The 26,872-nt window shown below is 38.8% G+C and overlaps 1 protein-coding gene across 5 annotated transcripts in view; it reads right to left on the reverse strand.

Annotated features, from left to right (window-relative positions):
• The window catches only part of ARSF (arylsulfatase F), an 80,710-nt gene that overhangs the window by 7,177 nt on the left and 46,661 nt on the right, over positions 1-26,872 (reverse strand). For 4 of the 5 annotated variants that reach the window (XM_017954155.3, XM_031661370.1, XM_017954158.2 and 1 more), the window contains exons 6-9: positions 24,340-24,763; positions 18,688-18,824; positions 6,903-7,037; positions 4,141-4,303 (exon numbers count right to left, since the gene is read on the reverse strand). In XM_017954155.3, the coding sequence (XP_017809644.1) occupies positions 4,141-4,303; positions 6,903-7,037; positions 18,688-18,824; positions 24,340-24,763 (859 nt within the window). The remainder of the gene's footprint in view (positions 1-4,140; positions 4,304-6,902; positions 7,038-18,687; positions 18,825-24,339; positions 24,764-26,872) is intronic. The other variant, XM_017954156.3, reaches the window with a different exon arrangement.

The following is a 26,872-nucleotide window of genomic DNA, read 5'->3' on the forward strand; positions in this document are numbered from 1 at the left end:
AAACAAATTGTGTTAATTCTAAAAATAAATTACTATTTGGCTTTTAGAGTATTAGCATCCTTCATTTCTGTACAGGTGAGAGCCGCTTTTGAGTTCTTCTTGTTGATTTCATTGTGTTGGGGATTGAAGGAGATGGGAGACAGGTATCCATAGGCCCTCATGCTGCTGGTGTCATAGATAGTGAGCCTGATACTGTGAATTTGCTTTTTGTTCCCTTCTACATAGTAGAGCTATTCTCTATTAGCAAGGATGTATTTAACTGGTCAACGCACATGCCAAAGAAGTCATGAATTCAAATAAAGAGGCTTGGGAGAACCAAGCATAGGAATAACCAAAAAATCAACCTGATGAGTAGTACCCCGCACGCCAACCTGTACGTGAAACTGAGGTTAGGTCTCCCACCACAGTGCCTTAGACATCTTCGCGATTTTCTTCCACTTCGCATTTAACTACAAAGATGGTGCATCCTCTGAGGACTTAGCCTGTGGCTAGTGGAGTCATGGTTGCAGGCAGGAAAGGACAGCTGTACTATACATCTTATCAAGGACACCAAACTCATAACCCTAAACCTCTGATCAAATGAGCGTCTAATCTCATGGCGCAGAATGCACTGGAGTGATGAGTGACTCCAATCAACTCGTTCTTCTTTTTAACATGAGGACAACGGCTGGAAGTTGGCAGCAGTTGCCTTCCACCCTCATGCAACGTAGCAATGTTGTGCCACGACATTTCCCTTCTCCTAACAGGCTGTTGGGCTATGTGGAGTGACAGACTTCTTAAAACAACTATTTCTAAATGGTAGAACATGGAAACTGGGCTTCTCCATAGTTTTTCGGATAGGTTCTTTTTGCAACAACTTCACAGTGGTTTTTTAAATATTTTTTCTGGGCTGGACACGATGGCTCACACCTGTAACTCCCAACACTTTAGGAGGCTGAGGAGGGAGGATCACTGGGGTCAGTCGTTCAAGACCAGTCTGGCCAACATGGTGAAAACCCATCTCTATAAGAAATATAAAAATTATCCAGGTGTGGTGATGTGTGCCTGTAGTCCCAACTACTTGAGAGGCTGAGGCATGAGAATCACTTGAACCCGGGAGGCAGAGGTTACAGTGAGCTGAGATCGTGCCACTGCACTCCAGCCTGGGCAACAGAGCAAAACTCTGTCTCAAAAATAAAATCAATAAAAATAAAATATAAAGTATACTTTCTTTCCTGTGTTAGCATCATCAATGCCTAACTTCTTTTCAGACAGAAAATAAAAACGTCTTTATCTAAAGTTCAGTCCCGAAAATTATAAAATAAATTCCAGCCTTAGTGTGTTGACACTATCTACTAACATCAAACATATATTTTTAAATATTAGAAAGGCAAACTTGGGGGTGTGTCTTAGTTAGTTCTTGATAGTTTGTTTTTCAGTAAGTTAACCATGACTTCTAAACTATTTTTCTTTTCTGTATTAGTGCCAACAGAACCTAATTTTTTTTGGAGAGGGAGGGGAGAAAATATAAAAATTTATAACAAAAATTTTGAAAACCATGAAATATAGTCTTAATTTCTTTGTCTTATTTTCTTAAGCTGCTTTTCATCCTGGTCAATATTTTTTTGACTTTATATGAATAACTAAGTAACAGCAAAACACACAGGTTTTTATCTATCATCAAATACACAGGTTTTATCTATCAATCCAAAATAATTGCCTTCACTGGCTAAAACCAAGTGTAAGCTTCCTTCGTTGGATGGGGGCAACTTTCTTTTTCTTACGAGCTTTGACACATCTGATGGATCTGCTTTTTTCTTGATATAATAAAAACTACTAGAGACTTCTAGCAAAATGGAGTGACTTGCAGTTTCACCAAAGTATTCACATCTTCTAGAATCATTGCAGTAATTCACCTTTGTTTTCTATTGAAGTGTGAAGTCAAATGCAGAAGGAATGGGAATGAAGATGTAATATTTTTAGAGCTTATTCTGACAAAATCAAAATAAAAATCAAATTCTTTCCCTTTTTTTTGTGAGACAGGGTCTCATTCTGTTGCCCAGGCTGCAGTGCAGTGGCAGGATCATAGCTCACTGCAGCCTCGACCTTCCCAGACTCAAGCAATCCTCCCACTTCAGCCTCCTGAGTAGCTGGGACTACAGGTGTGCACCACTATGCCTGGCTAATTTTTGTATTTTTTGTAGGAATTTCACCATGTTGCCCAGGCTGGTCTCAAACTCCTGGGCTCAAACAATCCACTTGCCTCAGCCTCCCAAAGTGCTGGCATTACAGGTGTAAGCCACTGTGCCTGGCCTAAAAATCAAATAATTTCTGTAAAGGCAAATCCTCATCAGCATCCACAGACCAATATTCCATGAGACTGAGATTCTCCTCAGCACTTTATAAGTCCAAAATATAGCCTATACCAATATCCCAAACTCAGCGCATTTCACTCATATCTTGGAAGATTATTGATTATGATTGGCTCAGTAACTTAAAAAATTGGCATTAGTACTAATACTATTACATAATTTTTTGGAAATGTATTATTTAGCTCAAATTGATAAATACTTTTTTTTCAAAGTAGAAGGAATCTTTATTCTGTTATTATTTTACATAAATTCTCAACAAATTCCCTTACTGGCTAAAGCAAGTAAGAAAAGGGGGAGTGGGTGCCAATTGTGGTGGTTCATGCCTGTAAACCCCCAGCACTTCAGGAGACTGCGGCAGGAGGATCGCTAGAGACCAGGAGCTGGAGACCAACCTGGGCAACATAGCAAGATCCCATTCCTACAAAATGACAAAACTGGTTAGGTGTGGTGGTGCACGCCTGTGGTCCCAGCTGCTCAGAAGTCTGAGGTGGGAGGATCGCTTGAGCCCAGGAGGTAGAGAGTGCAGTGAAATAGGACTGCACCACTGCATTCCAGTCTGGGCAACAGAGCAAGAACTCACTTTTTAAAAAATATGTACATAAATGAGGGATCTTTTTGTTTACAATTAACATTGAGATTTATCCTATTTTTCTTCAGAAATAGATTAGCTTTGTTACATGAAGAAAGAAATATTACAAGAACTCTGTGGGCTTGGAGGAGAGACATAGTTGTGGTTCTAACCTATCTGGATTCCCTTGCAGAGCTGTGATCAATGAACTGTCAATCAATCAGCAGCAAACCTGCCTAGGTTGGTTGCTGCCGGGGAATGCAGCAATGTAGTATGAACGATTTCCTCTTGATGAAATTCAAAGTATTCATGATAGAGTTCAAAGCACCCTCAAACATCCTACCTTCTTCACAGTCTTCCAGATCTTTCACACCAGAGACTAGGATTATTTTTCCCTTTCTTATAGAGATGAGTGAGTTTTACCTACCATGTCTTCATCTCCAAAGCTTCCTGTCTCCATCTTTCTCTCAACTGAAAATGTTAAAATATCTAAGATGGGCCACATTAGATTAGTATCTAAGACTGGTCTCTGACAATATGGGGGTTCCTCAGAAAACCAAAAATAGAGCTACCATGTGATCCAGAAATCCAACTACTTGGTATATACCCAAAAGAAAAGAAATCAACAGATCAGAGGAATGTCTGCACTTCCATGTTTATCACAGCGCTCTTCACGATAGCCAAGCTATGGAATCAACCTAACTGCCTATCAGCAGACAAATTACTTTTTAAAAAAATGTTATATACGCACAAGGGAATACTATTCACCCCTAAAAAAAAGAAGGAATTCCTGTCATTTGCAGCAACATGAATGGAACTGGTGGCCATTATTTTAAGTGAAATAAGCCAAGCCCAGAGAAAGGCAGACATCACATCTTCTCACTCAATGTGGGAGCTGAAAAAAAAAATGGTGAAACTTAGGAAGATAGAAAGTAGAATAGTGATGACCAGAGGTCAGGAAGGGGAGAGACGAGAGGAAGATGAAGGGGAAAACAAGAAAATAAATACGTTTATTACCACTGAACTGTATACTGAGAAATGGTAAAGATGGTAAATTATATATGTATATTTTACCTCAATAGAAAAAAAGAAAAGACTGGTCTCTGGCGAACTGTGTAGGTATTAGGGAAAAAGTGGGTCTGCCAGGATAGAGTCACTCTCATCTTCTGAGAGGGAAGAAGGGTGAAAATAAGCTGTTGTTAACAGTTTATATGACATCACCTGTCCTGAGGGAGACTTCCTCCTGACACTGAGGCGACAGTTGGTAAAATATCCATTAAACTTGTAGGCTCCTTAATCAACCGTCCAGCTGGTACCTTTCCAGGCCATCGAACAATTCCTGGGACGCGGATTCCACCTTCCCAGCCCCCCATGCCTTTTCCACCTATAAGACAATGCAATTACATTCAATTATTGTGCCTAGTTAAAATAGTCACAGTATTGAATGTATTTAAAAGGTAAACTAGTATCAAAGGAGATCACATTTGTATAGTGTCTATTCTATGTAGAGTCCTTGTGGAGTAAGTAGTGCACGTCTACAGAATTCTATTTTCCTGTGCTGCTGGTAGGTTTTTGATTAAATAACTAAACATATGTAATATTGGACACTCACATTCTATTTGCATGGCTGTTTTCTCTACTTAAAGTGTTCTTATCTCAAATACACACCTACTTCATATCCAACCTCCCTCATATCTTTGCTCAAAGTAATTTCCTATATTTTTTTAAATTAGTATTTTTCTTGTATCCAGCCCCCAAGGTTATGGAACTCACAGTAACCTCAATGAGGCATGCCTGAACATTTTATTTGAAATGGCAGTCCCACCCCAGAATTCTTTATTCTCTTGTTTTTTCATATTTACTGCCGCCTTCTAATACATCATTAAATTAAATTTTTTAATTAAAGTTTTTAATTTAGTTTTAATTTTTTTAATTAATATTTTTTGTCGTGGTTGTTTTTTGTTTTGAGATGGAGTCTTGCTCTGTTGCCAGGCTGGAGTGCAGTGGCATGATCTCGGCTCACTGCAACCTTCGCCTCCTGAGTTCAAGCGATTCTCCTGCCTCAGCCTCTTAAATAGCTGGGACTACAGGTGCCCGCCACCATGCCCAGCTAATTTTTGTATTTTTAGTAGAGGCGGAGTTTCACCATGTTGGCCAGATGGTCTCGATCTCTTGACCTCGTGATCTGCCTGCCTCGGCCTCCCAAAGTGCTGGGATTACAGGCGTGAGCCAAAAATTTTTAAAAACAGTTATCATAAGCAAACAGAGAATATCTAACATGCACATGCATGTTTACAGCAATGCAATTCTCAATTGCAAAGATATGGAACCAGACTAAGTACCCATCAACCAACAGGTGGATAAAGAAAATGTGGTGTACATACACCATGGAATTCTACTCAGCTATAAAAAGAAATGAAATAATGTCTTTTGCAGTAACTTGGATGGAGCTGGAGGCCATTCTTCTAAGTGAAGTAACTCAGGAATGGAAAACCAAACAGCCTATGTTTTCACTTGTAAGTGGGAGCTAAGCTACAAGAATGCAAAGACATAAGAATCATACAATGGGCTCTGGGACTTTGGGGAATGATTGGGAGGGGGCTGAGGAAAAAAAACTACACGTTGGGTACAGAGTAGATGCTCAGGTGATAGGTGCACTAAAATCTCAGAAATCACCACTAAGGAACTTATCTATGTAACCAAAAACCACCTGTATCCCCAAAACTACCGAATTTTTTTAAAATAGAATGTCTATAATAACAATTTCCACCAAGGATTTGTTTTGGGTCCTAAATACACACTTCAGTGCTACACGCTCTAAAGAGTACACATTCATCACCCTCTGCAAGATGGAGGCAGAGCCTTTACCTCGTTCATACAGAAATTATAATTTCCTACCGAACCCAAGACTGTGGAATCTGTAGTTGCATGAATAACCACGTATTTTCCTATAGAAAATACTTTAAAATCTCTCTCAAGAATATGATAAAATATACTTGACATTTTGCAGATAATTATCTTTGTTTTTCTTTTTCTTTTTTTAATCCTCATTTCACAGATGAAGATAACATTCTTCTAACATCAGGTTACACATTATAGACCTGGCCAATGTAGTAGCTTATGGACCTATTTTGTGGACTAAATGTTACAGCAGGACATAAAGTCAGTATATGTGAATTTAATCATGAAAATCAAGACAGGCTTCGCTACTTTCTATGCTATACTATATCCTTGGAAGACAGCGTCAGACTTCCTTTTTTTTTTTTTTTTTTTTTTTTTTTTTTTTTTTTGAGACGGAGTCTCGCTCTGTCGGCCAGGCTGGAGTGCAGTGGCCGGATCTCAGCTCACTGCAAGCTCCACCTCCCAGGTTTACACCATTCTCCTGCCTCAGCCTCCCGAGTAGCTGGGACTACAGATGCCTGCCACCTCGCCCAGCTAGTTTTTTGTATTTTTTAGTAGAGACGGGGTTTCACCGTGTTAGCCAGAATGGTCTCGATCTCCTGACCTCGTGATCCGCCTGCCTCGGCCTCCCAGAGTGCTGGGATTACAGGTGTGAGCCACCACGCCCAGCCCAGACTTAATGATGAAGGATCCCTGGTTTCTGATCTCTATTCTCTAGGAACCACATTCCCCCTCATTTAATCTCTCAGTAGTCTCACAAACTAAATGAATGAGTGGATATTTCTTTAAAGACCCCATAAAAGCATCTGCTTGTGCTAACTCCTCATAATTTGATAGGGTTGTCAGAAAGGCATATTTCTAGATGCTCCCTCTACATACATGGCTTCCCTCCACAGAAATGTTAACAAATATAAGACCAATTTTCTTGACCTTGGTCCGATACTTCATTTTACTAAGAGTCAAATTAAACAAACTTGCTCAGTTTTTCAGGCCTCATTCTTTGGCGTCATGGGCTTTAATTATAAGAACCATAAAAAAAGCTTATTCACCACCAGATCACTTGCGTGAGTTCCTCTCCTCACCTTTATATATTCCATTCCATCCACCAAGTTGGGCATGCCCTCGCCTAGCTTCCAAATGCCCTCCATGGTCTGATGTAAAGTAGACAATGGTGTTGTTCCTTAGGCCAAAATCATCGATAGCATCAAGAATCTTGCCTAAAATAATATAAAAGAGACAAGTAAAAATAATGACATTATGAGGTATTTCACCCCTAAGTCTAATGGGCATGAGCTATCTAAAGGAAAACAAGGATGGTGTGACCCTTACTATGTCAAAAGCCACAAAAGAAAAGAAATGTGCATTAACAGTTTAAATTGACAAACAACTGAAAGAAAAAACACTGAGAGGCCGGGTGTGGTGGCTCACGCCTATAATCCCAGCACTTTGGGAGGCTGAAGCGGGTGGATCACAAGGTCAGGAGTTCAAGACCAGCCTGGCCAAGATGATGAAACCCTGTCTCTACTAAAAATACAAAAATTAGCTGGGCATGGTGGCAGAGGCCTGTAATCCCAGCTACTCGGGTGGCTGAGGCAGAGAATTGCTTACACCCGGGAGGCGGAGGTTGCAGTGAGCTGAGATCGTGCCACTGCACTCCAGCCTTGGCAACAGAGTGAGACTCCATCTCAAAAAAAAAACAAAAACCTGAGAGCCCAAAATTTTTAAGAAATAAAAGATGACCTGCTTCAAGAAGAAATTACTATGGCAATACAAATCAACATCAGTTGCTATTAATAACATTTAAAAGGGCAAATTCTCCTTGATAATTTCCTTCATGTAGAATGAAAACATTAAACAGAGAAATACAGTTTTTCCCACTGGATATGAAAAGAAGGACTGTGGTGGTATTCTGATGTTGCACAGAATGGCAGCCACGGTTTATGCACCCTCTCTGCTCACGGAAGGCAGACATTGTTACAGAATTTGAGGAGACAGAGGCAAGAATAAGACACTCCCACTGTTGGGTTCACATAATTTATTTGACATATTCTTGCAGATGATTTAGGTAGGTAATTCTTTATCTAACCATTTTCCCTTCCCTTCTTATTTGATATTTTAAATAGAGAATAGGATGACTAGGTGGGGAGAATGAGACTCAATGGGCAAGTGAAAAGAGGAAGAATGTATTCAAAATAAACCACAATTTCAATCATTTTTATAGGCAAATAGCCAAATTCCTAGAGTTCCCAAACCCAGTCTGTATTATGCATAATTATGAAAAAACCTATTAGTCTCAAATGTGTCTAATTCTGTGTGTTCTGCTGTTGGTTATCTCAGAAAACATTACATTAACATTCCTAAGGTACTATACCTTAGAAATTTTCTTCTAGAGCCAAGGCACACAGGTAAGGGCAAGTTAAGTAGTAATTTATACTTTAAAATGCTTTTAAAATTTTACCACAGCACTTTTGGCAAAAATCGCACTGAAAATTGATTCAAGAGAAAATGATCAATGGATGCTAAACCTGACATTGAATGTTTGATAAGAACCAAGATATTGGCTTCATCTCAAAGTATCTCTCATAAAATAGTTAATAATTTCAAATTATTAATGACAAAATAAGTAACTTTATAGTGGGGAAAACTGGAAGACACCATTTAATCCATTGATGAAGAATTTTATAACCATTGTTGGGGCTAATTGACTTCCTTATCTACTGGATTGAGAACACACCATCACTTCTATTTCCATTGAAGGAAATGTCAAACCAACCCAATTCAAGGGACATTCTACATGATACCTGGTCTTTATTCTCAAAAAATGTCAAGGTCTTTGAACTCAAGAAAGAATAGAGATTGCTCAGTCTTTGTCCAGATCAGAGGAGTTTAAACAGATACGACAAGAAAATCCGTGGACCAGAACAGAAAGAGGGTGGAGAAAGTAGGGGTTTTGTTGGTTGGTTTTTGTTTGTCCATTGGTCTTGCTTGCTGTGTATAAAGTTTCTTGTGAGCACAGCTGGAGAAGTTTGGCTGGGATTTGTGAATTAAATCGTAGGAATCCATCCATGTTAATTTCCCGATTTTGATGATTTGCAGTGATGATGTAGGAGAATGTCTTTGTTTTATAAAATACACACTAAAGTTTCTAAATTTAATGAGCATCATATCTGCATCTTACTCCCAAATATTCAGAAGCATAAGAAACATGTGGAGGTGGAAGAGAGAAAGAGAGAGAGAGGAAGAAAGAGGATGATCAGGAGAAAGGAAGAGGGAGAGAGAAGATATATTTGATAAATTGCTAACAGTTGGGAAAGATGGGTGAAGGGGACATGGGAGTTGTTTTTACTCTTCTTGCTATTTTTCAGTAAATAGTGAAAAGTAGCAAGAAAAAACAACAAGGCTAACATTTTTCTGATTATAAAAATACAGCATAGCTTGGGAAATACAAAAAATAAAGAAAATTATAAGGAGGAAAATAAAGACCACCAATTTCCTGCCCCCATTGCCATTTGACTATTAAAAAAAATTGTTACATACTGTATTAGTCTGTTTTCACGATGCTAATAAAGACATACCTGAGACTGCGTAACTTTTAAAGAAAAAGAGGTTTCATGGAATCACAGTTCTACGTGGCTAGGGAGGCCTCACCATCATGATGGAAGGTGAAAGGCATATCTTACATGGTGGCAGACAAGAGAGAATGAGAGCCAAGCAAAAGGAGTTTCCCCTTATAAAACCATCAGATCTCATGAGGCTTATTCACTACCATGAGAACAATATGGGGGAAACCGCCCCCATGATTCAATTATCTCACACCAGATCCCCCTGCAACATGTGGGAATTATGGGAGCTACAATTCAAGATGAGATTTGGGTGGGGACACAGCCAAACCATATCACATACTCTTGTAGATGCATCTCTATATATATTTGGGTTGATATTGCATGCACAGTTATCAACTTGCTTTTTTCATCCAATATTATTTCTTGGAAAATCTTCATGTTAAAAAATTACTCAAGGCTGGACATCGTGGCTCACATCTGTAATCCCAGCAATTTGGGAGGGCAAGGAAGGAGGATCCCTTGAGCTCAGGTGTTTGAGACCTCCCTTGTCAACACAGTGAGACCCTGTCTCAATTTAAAAAAAAAAACTAAAAAAATTATTTGTACAATTTAATGGTTGGAAGTGTCCATTTTGTGTGTGTGTATATATATATATGTATATATACATATGTGTGTGTGTGTGTATAGGTTTTTTTGAGATGGAGTTTTGCATTTGTCACCCAGGCTGGAGTGCAATGGCATGATCTCAGCTCACTGCAACCTCCACCTCCCAGGTTCAAGCCTTTCTCCTGCCTCAGCCTCCTGAGTAGCTGGAATTACAGGCATGCGCCACCACACCCAGCTAATTTTGTATTTTTAGTAGAGACAAGATTTCTCCATGTTGGTCAGGCTGGTCTAGAACTCCCGATCTCAGTTGATCTGCCTGTCTCAGCCTCCCAAAGTGCTGGGATTACAGGTGTGAGCCACTGCACCCGGCCGAAACAATTTATGATGCTTTATTTTTAAGTACCATAAATTATTTAACCATTGTACTGTTGTTCACTATTCTGGTTAATTTTCATACTTTGCCATAATTTCAAATGCCATAATGAACAACTTTCAGCATTAATAATAGTTCATTTTTTCAATTCCTCATCAGTATCTAATGTTTGATAGGTGATTATGGTACATTATGAATGATCATGGGTTTCCTTCTGTGTCCACTCTAATATTTGTACTCTTAATCTGTAAAAAATGCTTAAATTTTGCTGATATTTTTGGAAGGAATTATGTGTTTCCATTATTGATTTATAAGACCTCTTTATTTGTTAAGCAGTTAAAACAATGTCATGTTGTTGCTAATATTTCCTCAGTTTGCATAGGGCCTTTAGTCATGCTACTTATCAGATAACCTTTTGCTATGACTAACACTATACCTCATCCAGATGTAAATTTACTGTTTAACTATAGCTTCTTCCAGTTTTTGTTTTGTTTCACTCAGTGTCCTCAGTGCGTATGGAAAAGCATGCTAAATCAAATTGGTAATGGTTTTTCCTAAACTAACTCTGTGAATTTCCTTAGGCTGCTGAAGCAAATTAGTACAAATGAGGTGGCTTAAAACAACGAACATTATTCTTTCACAGCTCTGGGGGCCAGATGTTCAAAATTAAGTTATTGGCAGGGTCACTCTCTCTCTCTCTCTGAAGTTTCTAGGGGAGGATCTTTCCTTACTTCTTCCTCGCTTTGGACAGCTGGCATCAGTCCTTAGCCTTCCTTGGCTTGCAGCAGCCTCATCCTAATTCACCGTATCAGATTAGGACCCACCCCCAATGACCTCATCTTAACTTGATTCCACCTGCAACGACCCTATTTCCAAATGAGATCCCATTCTCACATACCTTGGGTTATGACTTGAACGTATCTTTTTGGGGGGATGTAACTCAACTCATAATACAAACTTTCCCCAACACCTTTCAGCCCTGCCACCTTGATTTAAAAACTTTATTGTACCGAATGTAATGTCCTTCTCTTTCCCAGACCTGCTCCAAGGCTATTATTTTCTGCTTCATTGATCTAAAAGTCAAATCTTGTATTTCTGTGTTTTAATTTTTGTAGTTTTCTTTTTGATAGCATTTCTTATGATCACAGAAGTGTTTCTTGATGTTTTCTACCAAAGACTTTCTCATCAGATGTTTCTGGAAAGTTTATTTCCTATCGGTGTATTCGGTGTGTATTTCATCATCACCTATATAATGACCAGTCCCCAGAGGATAGTAATTAATGCTCTAATCAGAGCTACCTTAGCCTTCAATATTAACTTCAAAATAACTAATACATTTATACAATCCACTCTTCCCTTCCATGTATTCAAGTTTTCTTTCATGAGTCAGTTTCAAGATACTCATTTACTGCTTGAAAAATTATTTCTAAATATTTCAGCTATTGACATTGGAGCTATAATGAATGGTAGCTGGTGATCCATCATATCTTGAAATGCATTATTTTTAACAAAAAGAAAAGGTCTTAATTTTGGTGCATATACCCAACAGAGAAACATTGTAGACTTCATGTATAACTAACATATTTTTATATATAGCTAATATATTTATGTATAGCTAATATATATAACTGATTATACTATTGGACTAATACTATACTAACATATACTATACAGAAACAAATGTATTTATTATATTGTATGTCAATCTTTAGAAGATATATACTACATAACATGTAGTATATATGTATTTATGTATATAATAAAAATGTTTCATAAGTTACATTGTTAAAATATATATAAAATATAGATCATATTAACAGCATGATAAATAACATGTATATAGTTAGGCAATACTAGAAAGCATGCAAGAATTCTCCTGGCTACTATCTAATTAATGCATATGTTATAAGTCTCTCAAAATATTAAGAATAGAAAGATTCAAAGTGTCAGCCAACATTATGCTTAAAAGTAAAAATTGGAACTATTTCATTAATACCAGAAAAATAAGAATATTTTTGTCATTATGTAACCTATTTTTCTACATAACCTGACTGATGCAATTAACATTAAAGTTAAATACATACTTTAACACATAAAATACAAACTTAACATTAAATGTAGTGAACATAACTATGTTGGAAACCCCAGAAAGTTTAATAAAACCTCTATAGTACTGATATATATATGTACATAATATATAATATACATAGCATAATTGCGATATATATAAGATAGAACCATATACTATATTAAAATCTAATAATTGTATATTAATGATATGTTTATATTATATGAATACAATATATTATAACAATGTATATAAGTAATATAACTATAATATAAATTGTATGTAATATAATTTTATTATAATACCATATGTCATCTATGTGCTAATATGTGTTTTATTAAACTCTAGGGTTTTTAACATAGGCGACTCTGTTCTTTGCAAATAATACTAAATTACTTTGAGTTGTTTGTATTCTTAATATTATTCAATTATATTCAATTATTCTATTTATATCTTAAAATTTAGAGAGATTACATAGTGGCCATGGAAATGATTATTTCTGAGACAGGATTTTGCTCTATCACCCAGGCTAGAGTGCAGTGGTGCAATCGTGGCTCACTGCAGCCTCAAACTCCTGGGCTCAAGTGATCCTCCCACCTCAGCCTCCCAAGTAGCAGTGAATACAACCATGGAAATGATTCATACCTTTCTAACATCAACTGAAATAAATAAATAAATATAGAAATTATATGCTACAGAAATACATAATATATATGCATTATGTATGATAAAACTTTCAAATTATTAATATGTATAACAAATAATATAAATATATAATATAAAGAGTTAAGTTATATTTTATATATGTATCTCATATATTGCATATAAGTTATGTATATATATGGCATAGAAATACATGTTTACAGCCTCCTTTGCAGTTCTGCCCTGTCTGGGGGAGCTGCCCAAGCTGTGTTGCTGTCCACAGACATGCCTGCCCTGGGATTCCACCACTCACAATTGTCTGTACAACAGGCTCAGCCAGAACCCTCATCCTTGTCTCATCTCCTGCTGATAAGGCCATTTCTCCTACTCATTGCTCCACATTTTACTTTCTTATCTGCATTCTTGAGAAACCTGCTCTTCAGATCCAAGTTGATGGACTTTCTCCCATGCAGAAATGCATGACTCATTCGGCATCAGAGATTTTCCCCCTGTGTGGGGCAAGGGTGGTATCTCCATTGAAAGCCTCTCACTGGGCTCGAAGGAAGCAGGAAGCCAGGTTGGGGGAAGTTTTTGGAGTTTTTCTGACTCCTGTGAAATGACAGTCTGTAGGAATCTAACGGGGCTACAGGAGGCTTCAGAGAAGAATGTAGCTCTCCTTCTTCATCTTTCAACCTGACTTCTTCGCCCTGCATAAGAGGCAGCTGAGCTAGGGAGTAAGAGTTTTGGAGCCCAACCCTGGCTTATCTCCAAGAGCAGCCACCAAAGGCCATGTACTTTTGTCTCCTTCTCTGTGAATGGGGATAAATTTGATGATGAAGATGGTACTCGTCTGTGAGGATGTTGCAGGGATTCATCCAGAATACACTGGTAACAGTGCATGGCCCATGGGAAGTATCACTTTTAAAAGTGTTTATTACACCAGCTGGAAAGGCTACTATTAGGTTGATGCAAAAGTAATTGAGGTCTTTGTCATTGAAAGTAATGACAAAGACCTCAATTACTTTTGCACCAACCTAATAAGTCAAAGAAATGTAAAAAAAGGAACAGATGCTGGTGAGGCTGCAGAGAAGATGCAACACTTATATACTATTTTTGGGAATATAAATTGGCTCAGCCACTGTGGAAAGCAGTTTGGAGATTTCTCAAATAACTTAAAATAGAACTACCCTCTGACCCAGTAATCCCATTACTGGGTATCTACCCAAAGGAAAATAAATCATTCTACCAAATAGACACAGGCACTTGCATGTTTATCACACTATTCACAATAACAAAGACATGGAATCAATCCACATGGATAAAGAAAATGTGGTACAGATGCACCATGGAATACTATGCAGCCATGAAAAAGAACAAAATCACATCATTTGCAGCAACATGGATACAGCTGGAGGCCATTGTCCTAAGCAAATTAACACAGAAAAAGAAAACCAAATACCACATGTTCTCACTTATAAGTGAGAGTTAAACACTGGGTACTCATGGACATAAAGATGGGAACAATAAACACTGGGGACTCCAAAAGGGGAGAAGGAAGGTGGGGGACAAGGGCTGAAAATCTATCTATTGGGTGCCATGCTCGCTCCCTGGGTGACAGGATCTATTGTACCTCAAACCTCAGCATCACGCAATATACCCAGGTAACAAACCTGCATGTGTACTCCCTGAATCTAAACTAAAAGTTGAAATTATTAAAAAATGAAAATAAGTGTTTATTCTATCAGCAGACTCCATTATTCCAGGGCACTGCTGTGGAAAACCCATGATAATTTTTTTTTTTTTTTTTTTTTTGAGACAGAGTCTCACTCCGTTGCCCAGGCTGGAGTGCAGTGGCACGATCTCAGCCACTGCAAGCTCTGCCTCCGGGGTTCACGCCATTCTCCTGCCTCAGCCTCCCGAGTAGCTGGGACTGCAGGCGCCTGTCACCATGGATGTGTTTGTTTGTATTTTTAGTTGAGACGGGGTTTCACAGTGTTAGCCAGGATGGTTTTGATTGCCTGACCTCGTTATCTGCCTGCCTTGGCTTCCCAAAGTGCTGGGATTACAGGCGTGAGCCACCGCGCCCGGCCACCCATGATAATTATAAAAGGCAGGAATGTGATATCTCTACCAGGAATGGCCACAAATAAACTTTTCTAATAAGAAAAGCAACAATTTTGGCTGGGTGCGGTGGCTCATGCCTGTAATCCCAGTACTTTGGGAGGCCGAGGAGGGTGGATCACGAGGTCAGGAGATCGAGACCATCCTGGCTAACACGGTGAAACCCCATCTCTACTAAAAATACAAAAAAAAAATTAGCCGGGTGCGGTGGCGGGCGCCTGTAGTCCCAGCTACTCGGGAGGCTGAGGCAGGAGAATGGCGTGAACCCGGGAGGCGGAGCTTGCAGTGAGTCGAGATGGTGCCACCGCACTCCAGCCTGGGCAACAGAGCGAGACTCCGTCTCAAAAAAAAAAAAAAAAAGCAATAATTCCTAGAACTTGGGGTATTGTTACAGCTTCTGGGATAAATAATTTCAGGGTAAATACATGTTTGTTTGAGAATTGCTAAAATCATATATTAAAGCAAATGTTTATTCTTCCTAAAGGCTTGATCCTGGCTGTGTGGACAAAACATTCAAAAACTCTGGGCACCAGCATCATGTACATCTCAGTTGCGCTTTTTCAAAATATAATTTTCAGATATCACAGCTTGTCCACCCAGATTCAACATACCCATCCATTTGTGTAATACTATCTGAATGTCACTAGAAAAATCCCGTTGAAATTAAAGTCACACCCAAAGTGCCTTGTTCGAACACTATGACACATCATCAGTTTTATTAAATTAGATACTTTGGGAACTTTGTTAATTTACATTTTTAAAGCAAGTAGTAATTTCTTTTAGTTATCACAGCCTGAGTTTGAATGACCTATTCCATTGATTTTCAAAGATCAAATCAAAAATAGGATCGCCACACTTTTTGAGATTGAGTGCAATATTAAGAATGTAAACTGTAAGGACTTGCTGCGTTGCCTAGTGCTGGTGGAGGCAGAAAATAAGAGGGGTATGCATAGCTATCTATCTATCTATGCATCTATCTATGTATCTATCTATCTATCATGTATCTATTTATCTACCTATCATCTACGTATCTGTCAATCTATCCTATCATCTATCTTATCTATCAATCAGCTATCTTATCTGTTATCTATCATCTGTCGTATGTATCATGTATTTATCTATATATCTATCCATCTATCATCTATGTATCTGTTTATTCATCTACCTATTCATGTATTCATCTATAATCTATCAATCTATATCTGTCTGTCTATCATCTATCATCTGTTTATCTATGTATCTATCAATCATCTGTTGATCATCTATCATCTATCATCTATCTATCTATCATCCATCCATCATCTATCTACCTATCATCTATCTATCAACTATCTATCAATCCATCATCTATCTATTCATCTATCATCTATTTACCTATCATCTATCTCTGTCAATCATCTGTTTCTAAACATATGTACACAAACACTACAGACACAAACACACTTATACCTACATAAACATCCATTCATGTGTATGTATTTGGTTTGAATATTATTTATATTTTTAAATACTTTATATTTTTTATGTGTTTAAGACTATGCAAATTGGCTTTGCTTTTTCCAGGTTTAATTTTCCAAAGTGTCTTTTTATTTAGTGACATATATTTCACAATATCTGTATCTGGAAAATATTATACTTTAAATTTGTGTCCTGCACATATGTGAGTTTCACTCGTGGTTTTCTTTCATTAATGTTGGAAAATTGAAGCCATTTTGCTAATCAATATATTTACCATTTAAGTCTTAGGAAATCCCATTTACATTGTTCTCTCTACAGGATGAGTTCATGAGGGTACTGGATTCTGACTTACCAGTTAATTCCCAACCCCTAACTAAGATCTTGCTGCTCAACAGACCTGAAATAAAGGTTGGCTATGTCACTAAAGAGTCTAAAAATACGATTTCTCCTTCTGTCAAAAAGATACGTGGGCTGGGTGTAGTGACTCATGCCTGTCATCCCAACACTTTGAGAGGCTGAGGCAGGCATATTACCTGAGCTTGGGAGTTCAAGAGCAGCCTGGGCAACATGGAAAAACCTTGCATCTACAAAACATACAAAAATTACTCGGGCACAGTAGCATGTGTCTATAGCCTTAGCTACTCAGGAGGCTGAGGCAGGAGAATCGCTTTACCCCAGAAGGCAGAGATTTCAGTGAGCTGAGATCACATCATTGCACTTAAGCCTGAGGGACAGAGTGAGATCTTGTCTAAAAAAAAAAAAAAAAAAAAGACATGTGCACTCTATGTTCATCACAGCACTATTCACAAGAGCAAAGACATAAATCAATCTAGGTACCCATCAGTGGTGGACTGGATAAAGAAAATGTGGTACATATACACCATGGAATACTACACAGCCATAAAAAAGAACAAGACCATGTCCTTTGCAGCAACATAGATGCAGGTGGCGGACATTATCCTATGCAAATTAATGCAGAAATATAAAACCAAACACTGCATGTTCTCACTTATAAGTGGGAGCTACTGTCACCCAGACTGGAGTGCATGGAGTGCAGTGGTGTGATCCTGGCTCACTACAGCCTCAATTTATGGGCTCAAGCAATCTTTCTGCTTTAGTCTCCTGAGTAGCTGGGACTACAGGCGCATGCCACCACACCCAGCTAATTTTTGTATTTTTGTAGAGACAGGGTCTCACTATGTTGTCCAGGCTGGTCTCAAACTCCTAGGCTCAAGTGATCCTCCCATCTCAGCCTCCCAAAGTGCCGGGATTACAGATATAAGCCACTGTGCTCAGCTGGATTTTTGTTAAATAGATTTTAGCTGATCTTGTCACAAAAAAGTAGCAGTGTGAGATGATAGATATACTTGCTTACTGTATTACTATTACTTAATATTACTATATTATGTTACTTAACGATTACTATTTGCTTCACTATAGTAATCATTTTACTATCTATATGTATCTTTTAACATTATGTTGTGAATCTTAAATATACACAATAAAATTTATTTTTAAAAACAAAACAAAATAAGCAGGAGCATAACATCAAGTATACGTGGACACACAGATCAGAGCAATAGATACTGGGGACCACTAGAGGAAAGAGTGGGGGAAGGATTGAAAACTAACTATTGGGTGCTACGCTTAGTGTCTGGGTGAAGGGTTTGATGAGATCCTAAACCTCAGCATCATGTAATACACCCAGGTAACAAACCTGCACATGTACTCCCTGAATCTAAAACAAGAGTTGAAATTTTTGAAAAGAAGATTTGATGTGTTATCTGGCCAGCACTGGAGATGCAGTCAAGTAGACAAAGACCCCAGTTGATAAGTGGACAGCATACAAAGAAAGGAGAGGAAATGCATATAGTTTTTTTTGCTGACTTTCTCAATTGCTTGCAACTATTACCTCATTTATGTCTCAGACCACCCTGTCCCATAGGCATAATTCTCTTCACTCTACAGGTTGACCAAGAGCAGTTTTCAGGTGTCCTGTCCTATTAGTTTCTGTCCACTTAGGTCCTGTGTCTTACCCATCATGGAGTCCATCTCTTCCACATTATCCCCATACAAGCCATGCTTGCTGGTGCCAATGAAATCGTCCGTGGTGGGGAGAGGTATGTGCACATGAAGAAAGGAGAAAAAAAGAAGGAAAGGTTCCTTACGGTGCCTGAGAAGACATCAATGAAACTACTTGTGAGTTTTCAACATCCATGAATGTGAAAAATACTGTTTTGGCTTCTCATAGACATGACCTGCTTCCTTCTTCTCCATGCTGCAGAAGATAGAGTGTGTCTACCCAAGGGCCCTATCCTGCATGGAATGGATTCCATGATCCTGCAGCACCTCAACTGCTCCCTAACCCCTTTGGTGATGCTACTGAAATCATCTCTATAAACTTCATAAAATCAATCAGAGAGGAAGGGAGGGGGAGAAACAAAAATGAACTAAGCTTGCAGCATACTCAGCTTTGATCCTGAGGTCAGCTTGCTCTCTGATCTATGTCTTCCTACTTGTTTGGTACCTATTTGTCCTAGAATCACAAAGACCCACAGGATGGTAACATAACATTATGAAATGTTAAGTTTTCCATTTGCGGTAATCTTTCAGGTTGTGCATACCAGGGAAACTACTGATGTCTGCTTCTCTGAAGGACCCTGTGAGAAGCTGACTTACTAAAGCATGCCATTTCCACATTCTGGTGACTTCATTCCCTCTTACCCCAACCCATCAATGACCCCAACAACCTCCATGATTCCCCTAAAAAATCCAGCCCAGAACTCCTTGGAAAGATGGATTTGAGGACAGGCACAATGGCTCACGCCTGTAAACACACCACTTTGGGAGGCTGAAGCAGGCAGATCACCTGAGGTTAGGAGTTCGAGACCAGCCTGTCCAACAGGGTGAAATCCTGTCTCTATTAAAAATACAAAAATTAGCCAGGCATGATGGTGGGCTCTTATAATCCCAGCACTGGGGAGGCTGAGGTGGGAGAATTGCTAAAGCAAGGAGGCAGAAGTTGCAGTGAGCTGAGATTGCACCACTGCACTCCAGCCTGGGCAACAGAGTGAGAATCTGTGAAAGAAAGGAAAGAAAGGAAGAAAGGAAGAAAGGAAGGAAGGAAGGAAGGAAGGAAGGAAGGAAGGAAGGAAGGAAGGAAGGAAGGAAGGAAGGAGAGAGAGAGAGAGAGAGAAAGAGAGAGAGAGATGGATTTGAGGTCTCCTCTCATGTTTGCACTAATTGCCCTGCAATTATTAAACCTTTCTCTACCGTAAACCCTGCTGCCTCAGTGTATTGGTATGTTACTGTGTGGCAGGCATATGAACCTGGTAGTCCTGTGACACCATCACAGTTCCTTTGATTCTCAGATGCCAGGACAACTGTAGAACATACTGCAAGCCAACACAGATCTCCCATATCATGAGAGTGTGAAAAGTCAAATCCAGCTCTGTTTGGGGGATGTTCTCACTGCTCATGAAGCCTCAAACTAGAGTCACACCCTGAGACACATCAAGAGATGGTGGTATGGAAGTCATTTCTTACCAAGATCAAGAGTTTCACGAGCCATAAGCCAGTACAAACAGGAATGCCTTGGCAAGCCATTTGCACCCTGTAGTTTCTCACATGAGGATACACGGAATTAGGCTGACCCACTTTTAACTTTGATAATCCACCTGCATGAATGATAAGTCCTCAGCTACCCAGGGAAGCACAAAGCACAAATGCCATTCATTGGGAAATTTCTGCTCTGGTGAGATATCAAAATATAAATAAATAAAAATAAATGAATTTTAAAAACAAGACTTATGTCATGGTGTCTTGAACAGTGACCCCTCAAAATTCATGTTCACTTCAAACCTCAAAATGGGACCTTATTTGGAAATGGGGCCTCTAGAGATTTAATTAGTTAAGATGTGATCATTCTGGATTAGGATGAGCCCCAAATCCAATAACGCTGTCCCTATAGGAGAAGAGGAGACACAAGCACAGAAGAAAAGTCCATGTGGAAATGGAGTAATGTGACCACCAGCCAAGGGGCACCTGGAGCCACCAGGAGCTAGAGGAGGCAGAAGGGATCCTCCCCTAGAGCCTCCAGAAGAAACCGAATACAATTGTAGTAGATTGAATAGCAGCCCCCAGAAATATATACATCCATATATTTTAAAGCCCAGAACCTGGAACGAGACTTTATTTGGATATCAAGACCTTTGCAGAGGTAATTAGTTAAGGATCTGAAGATGAGCTCATCCCGGAATTAGGATGGGCACTAAATCCAATGACCATTGTCATTATAAGAGACAGAAGATGAGACACAAATACAGAGGGGAAGACCATATGCAGATGAAGCAGAGACTGGGGTGATGCGGCCACAAGCCCAGGGATGCCTGAAGCCACCAGGAGTGGGGAAGGGCAGGAAGAATCCTCCCCTAAAGCCTACAGAGGAAGTACAGCTCTGAACATTAAAGATTTAAAATTAAATAGTTTTCACCCCAAACTAAGCTGCCAAAATAAAGAGTCATGGTCAAAGTGATCAGCTGAATAATGCCCCATTCCAAAGATATCCACATCCTAATTCTCAAAACCTGTGAATATGTGATTTTACATGGTAAAAGGTCTTTGCAGATGGAATGAATTAAGGATCGTTAAGATGAAGTGATTATCCTGGGTTATCTGGGTGGGTCCAGTGGAATCAGAAATGTCCTTTTGTAAAAGAGACACAGAGTGTCTGAGTGAGAAAACAAAACCCTACAAGCTAAGGAATGCAGGCAGCTTCAAGAAACTAGAAAAAAGAGAAAACAGATTCTCCCCTAGACCCCCTAGAAGTAACTAGCCCCACCAGCATCTGATTTTAGCCCACAAGGTTAATTTTGGATTTCTGACCTCAAGAACAGCAGGATAATAAATTTGTGTTGCATTAGGCCACTATATTTGTGGTAATTTTTTTTATTTTTCGAGACAGGGCCCTCACTCCGTTGCCCAGACTGGAGTGCAGTGGTGCAATCATGGCTCACTGCAGCCTCAACCTCCCAGGCTCAACTAATCCTCCCACCTCAGTCTCCTGAGTATCTGTGACTACAGATGCATGCCATCATATCCAGCTAATTTTTTGTATTTTTTGTAGAGATATGGTCTCCATATGTTGCCTTGGCTGGTCTCAAGCTCCAGAACTTAAGTGATCCACTTACCTTAGCCTCCCCAAGTGCTGGAATTACAGGCACTAGCCACTGTACTCAGCCCTATAGCCATTTGTTATAGCAACTGTAGGAGATTCATACACTGAGAATCCAGATAAAAATAGTTTCTAGCATTCATGAACCTAAGCCATTAGCTTATTGTCACAACATCCAAATCTTTATATTTCCTCTTCACCATTGTTTTTTCCATTCAGTATTGTGTTATTGTGGATCATATGTAACTTTTGAAACTCGACAGAGGTTTTGGTGAACAATGTACATCTCAACAATAGGATCTGTTCTTCAAGTACTAATGTAAAGTCCTAAGGAGAACTGTGTGGGAATGTTTGAAGACTCGAACTGGCAGACAGAAGAGAATGGGATTGCTTATCTTATACTCTCAGAGTGGTTGGTGCTAATTTGCTCATATTGATGCTCTTTCTGTAAAAATTCATAGAACTCTGCACATTTGGAAAGGTACCAGGGAACAGAAGGATTTGCTCTAAGTGACACCAAGCATTCAGTTCCATCTACAGAGCAAATACGGCTTCATTACTCCCAGATAACATTTTTTTCAAGACAGACTCTCCCTCTGTTGCCCAGGCTGGGGTGCAATGGCATGATCTCAGCTCACTGCAACCTCCGCCTCCTGGGTTCAAGTGATTCTCCTGCCTCAGCCTCCCAGCTAATTTTTGTATTTTTAGTAGAGATGGTGTTTCACCATGTTGGTCAGGCTGGTCTCAGATGATCCACCTGCCTTGGCCTCCCAGAGTGCTGGGATTACAGGCATGAGCCATCATGCCCAGCCCCAGACTACATATTTATCACCTTCACTTGGGCTACAGAGTAAGGACAAAGCTATGTACCAGAGTACACAAGACACCTTACATCCTGAGAATCCAGATCCTAGAATGGCTATTGGTAAAGATTAAACCTCAATCAATATGGAAAAAGCAAATGAAAAATGTGCTCACAGACTTTTTTTTAAAGAAAGAAGGTCCAACAACAAGAGGATAGATACCCTTGAAAATTTCCAGCCATTGTGTTCTGGGATGCATAAAGTTTTTATAACAATCACCTTTGACCATTTACCTCATCCAATTCATGAAATAGCCCTTCCATATCACATGCTCAAAGAGAAGCCTTCCAATTTTATTTTTCCCAAGTACGTTTTTTGTTTTTTAACAATAGGGACATAATGCAATGGACAACTTACTTTTTTCATCTGATTCCCTGATATGTATATATATATTTATCTATATCTATATCCATCTATATCTATATGTATCAGGGAGCCAGACAAAAAATATTATAAAATATATTATATATATACATGCATAGCATATGTATACATATACACATACATATTGTATGTGCATGTATATATACACATACATGTGTATGTGCATGTATACTATACACATGCATATTGTATGTGCATGTATACACTCATACACATATGTGTATGTGCATGTATACATATACACATGCATATTGTATGTGCATGTATACATATACACATGCATATTGTATGTGCATGTATACATATACACATGCATATTGTATGTGCATGTATCTATATACATGCATTGTAATGTGCATGTATGCATACACATGCATATTATGGCATGTATACATACTCTACATGCATATTGTATGTGCATGTATACATATACACATGCATATTGTATGTGCATGTATATGCACATGCACATGTGTATGTGCATGTATATATACATGCATGTGTATGTGCATGTATACATATACACATGCATAGTGTATGTGCATGTATACATATACACATGCATATTGTAAGTGCATGTATACATATATACATACATATTGTAAGTGCATGTATACATATATACATACATATTGTAAGTGCATGTATACATATATAGTGTATGTATATATTTCCTGTTGTAAATTAACATGATGACAAGATGCATTGTAAATTAACATAAACAATTTGTGAGTTTGAGTTACTAGAGTCTGCCTCCATGGTCTGACCACATATAAATTTCAGAGCCAATAGAGAGACCATGATTTTAATAACAGGAGCCCAAACAAGGTACCACCTCTTTAGGTACAAACTGATGAGTCCAACTGGTCTTCAATACACTTCATATTTTTATCTAACCCTATTACACCATTTAGCAATATTCCATTTCCTAACTCAATATTTTTAATACCATCATCCCCTATTATTTTTATTAATGCATTGTAGATGTGCATAGTTTAAGGGTACACATTACAATTTAATACATTCATATAATTTGTAAAGAATTATTACAAATGATTTATTGTTTTAAATCAGTGTTAATTGGGGTGTCCATCGCCTTAAATATTTGTCTTTTCTTTATTCTAGAGTCATTTGGCTTATTCTCTTTTAGCTATTTAGATGTGTACAATAGATTATTAAAAACTACAATCACCCTGCAAATCTATCTAGGTCCTTTTAAAAAAGAGATAATTATGATTATTACATGAATTTTTAATTAGTACGCTTACCTTTCTAAAAAGGAAATCGCCTCCTTTACCATAATGGATCCAGCTCGTTCGGCCTTCATGGGCTGCTCCGTAATCTCGTGCCCCCGCATGAGGAGGCAGTCCCAGTATAAAGGGGATGTGTAGCTGGAGAACCAAGCATAACCCAAGAGGAAAATAAACAGAATCATGGAGAAGATTAGGAGCCAGGGAACGGAGACCCAGCCACTCAGCTTTCCAAAGGTTAGGGTGAGGACGGCAATGGCAACCAGCTGCACGCAGAGCCAGAGTTGACTCTCAAAGGTTAATTCCGTGTTACGAGAGGGGTCCGGCCAGCAGCTGTCAACGAGAGTGAACGGCATGCCATAGTAGTAGTCAAACCCATAATTATATGGATGGTGGCAGTGGTCACTTCGGGAGTCGCAGTTCAAGCCTTGGTGCCATTTGCCTAAAACCAAACACACAAACACATCTACACATCAATATGTCGACATATGCCAGCACATTGCAAAGAACATGTGAGCATTCTTCACATCAAACAATCAGCTAATGCACAAAAATAAAGTAGCAGAGATATTTTCCTTGGTTTAAAAAATCCGAGTTCCACTTAGCCACATTTTTGTTGTTGTTGTTGTTCTTTAGTTTACAGAGAAAGTTTGTATTCAGATCTGGTTGTGAGCAACAGGACAGGATAAAAAATAAGGGAGAAAAGTAGAATTGTGAGTTTCTTTCAAGGATGGGAACTACAGGCACTCTCATTCACTGAAGACAAAAGTCATAGCCACAGAATGGAGCCATCCCACAGAGGCAAGGCGGGTTACAGGCGATGGAAGGCAGGCATGCAGGGCAAGGCAGCGGGTTACAGACGATGGAAGGATACATCACAGAGACAAGGCAGGTTACAGACGATGGAAGAATAGATACATCACAGAGACAAGGCAGGTTACAGACGATGGAAGAATAGATACATCACAGAGACAAGGCAGGTTGCAGATGATGGAAGAATAGATGTATACATAGATATAGCTAGATGGATATAGATGATAGGTAGGTAGATAGATAAATAGATAATACATAGACAGAAAGATAGGAAGATAGATAGATGAATAGATGTATATGTAGATATAGCTAGCTAAATAAATAGGGATGGTAGATAGAAAGATAGATGATAGCTAATATGTAGACAGAAAGATAGGCAGATAGATGATAGAGATAGAGTGAGTGGTTAGATAGATAGATAGATAGATAGATAGATAGATAGATAGAAGAGAGGAGAGGAGAGGACAGATTCAAATAAGTGATGGAGGATAGATGGAGCATGTATAGATGTGTGTGTGGGTGGATGGATGGATCGATAGATGACTGGGTAATTAGATAGATACATAAATAGATCTGTGTTGTGGGTGGATGAATAGACAGATGGGATATGATAGATGAAAATAAATTATGGAGTGTACATCTATGTATACACATGTGTATGTATATATCAATAGAGAGATAGATGTGATAAATATGATAGATACGAATAAATGATGGATGGATAGATGGGGCATGTATGTATGTGTAGGTGGATGGATGGATAGATAGGTGGGTGGCTGAGTAGGTGAGTAGATAGATAGGTGGATGGATATATATGGGCGGATAGACAGATGGATAGATAGATAGATAGATAGATAGATAGATAGATAGATAGATAGATAGATAGATAGATAGATAGATAGATAGATAGATAAACAGACAGGGATAGAGATATAAGGGTGGATGGGTAGATGGATAGAGAGATGTCTAAATAGATAGATGAATGGATGGCTAGATAAATAGATAGATACAGATGATAGATGGATAGACAGATAGATACATGATAGATGAATGGGTGGATGAATAGATTATAGACGATAAATAGATAGATGATGAGTAGATAGATATATAGATGATAGATAAATGATAGATGATGGATTGCTCAATAGACAGACAAAGAGGTAGATAGACAGGTAGATGGATGGACAGATAGATGCATAGAGATATATGGGTTGATAGATGGATGGAGAAACAGAGAGAGATGACCAATGGTAGTTATAGATAAATCATGGAGGATGGACCCAGCATGGATGGATGAATAGCTGGCTGGCTGGAAATCCTAGGAGCTCTCATTAAAACTGATTGAAGTAAGGGACTTATTCAGTAAAATGTACCACACCTTGAATGATCACCAAAGGGTGCGTGTGAGTCCTGCTAGCATGTGGATGCCCAGCAAACCCCCAGAGGCTGTGATAATGTGTATCTACTAGGAATATTAACAGTTTCCTGTATGTGGTGAGGGCCCAATCAAGAATGCCTGTGCTTCCATCAACCTCTGAGTGTCTATGGGGGTAGGTAGAGGAGAGGCAATGCTACTGGCTTAGGCTTCCTGTCCTGCAACCCCACAGAGATTGCCTTCTCTTATCAACAGCAGATGTGTTACAAAAATTGAAGGGATTTAAAATAGCACGTGATTCTCACGCCAGCTGAAACCCAGGCTTCCCAAACAGGAATGGTAGCTGGAGTTACAACTACTGGG

This window comes from Papio anubis, unplaced genomic scaffold (genome assembly GCF_008728515.1).
Source record: "Papio anubis isolate 15944 unplaced genomic scaffold, Panubis1.0 scaffold140, whole genome shotgun sequence".
Taxonomy (NCBI): domain Eukaryota; kingdom Metazoa; phylum Chordata; class Mammalia; order Primates; family Cercopithecidae; genus Papio; species Papio anubis.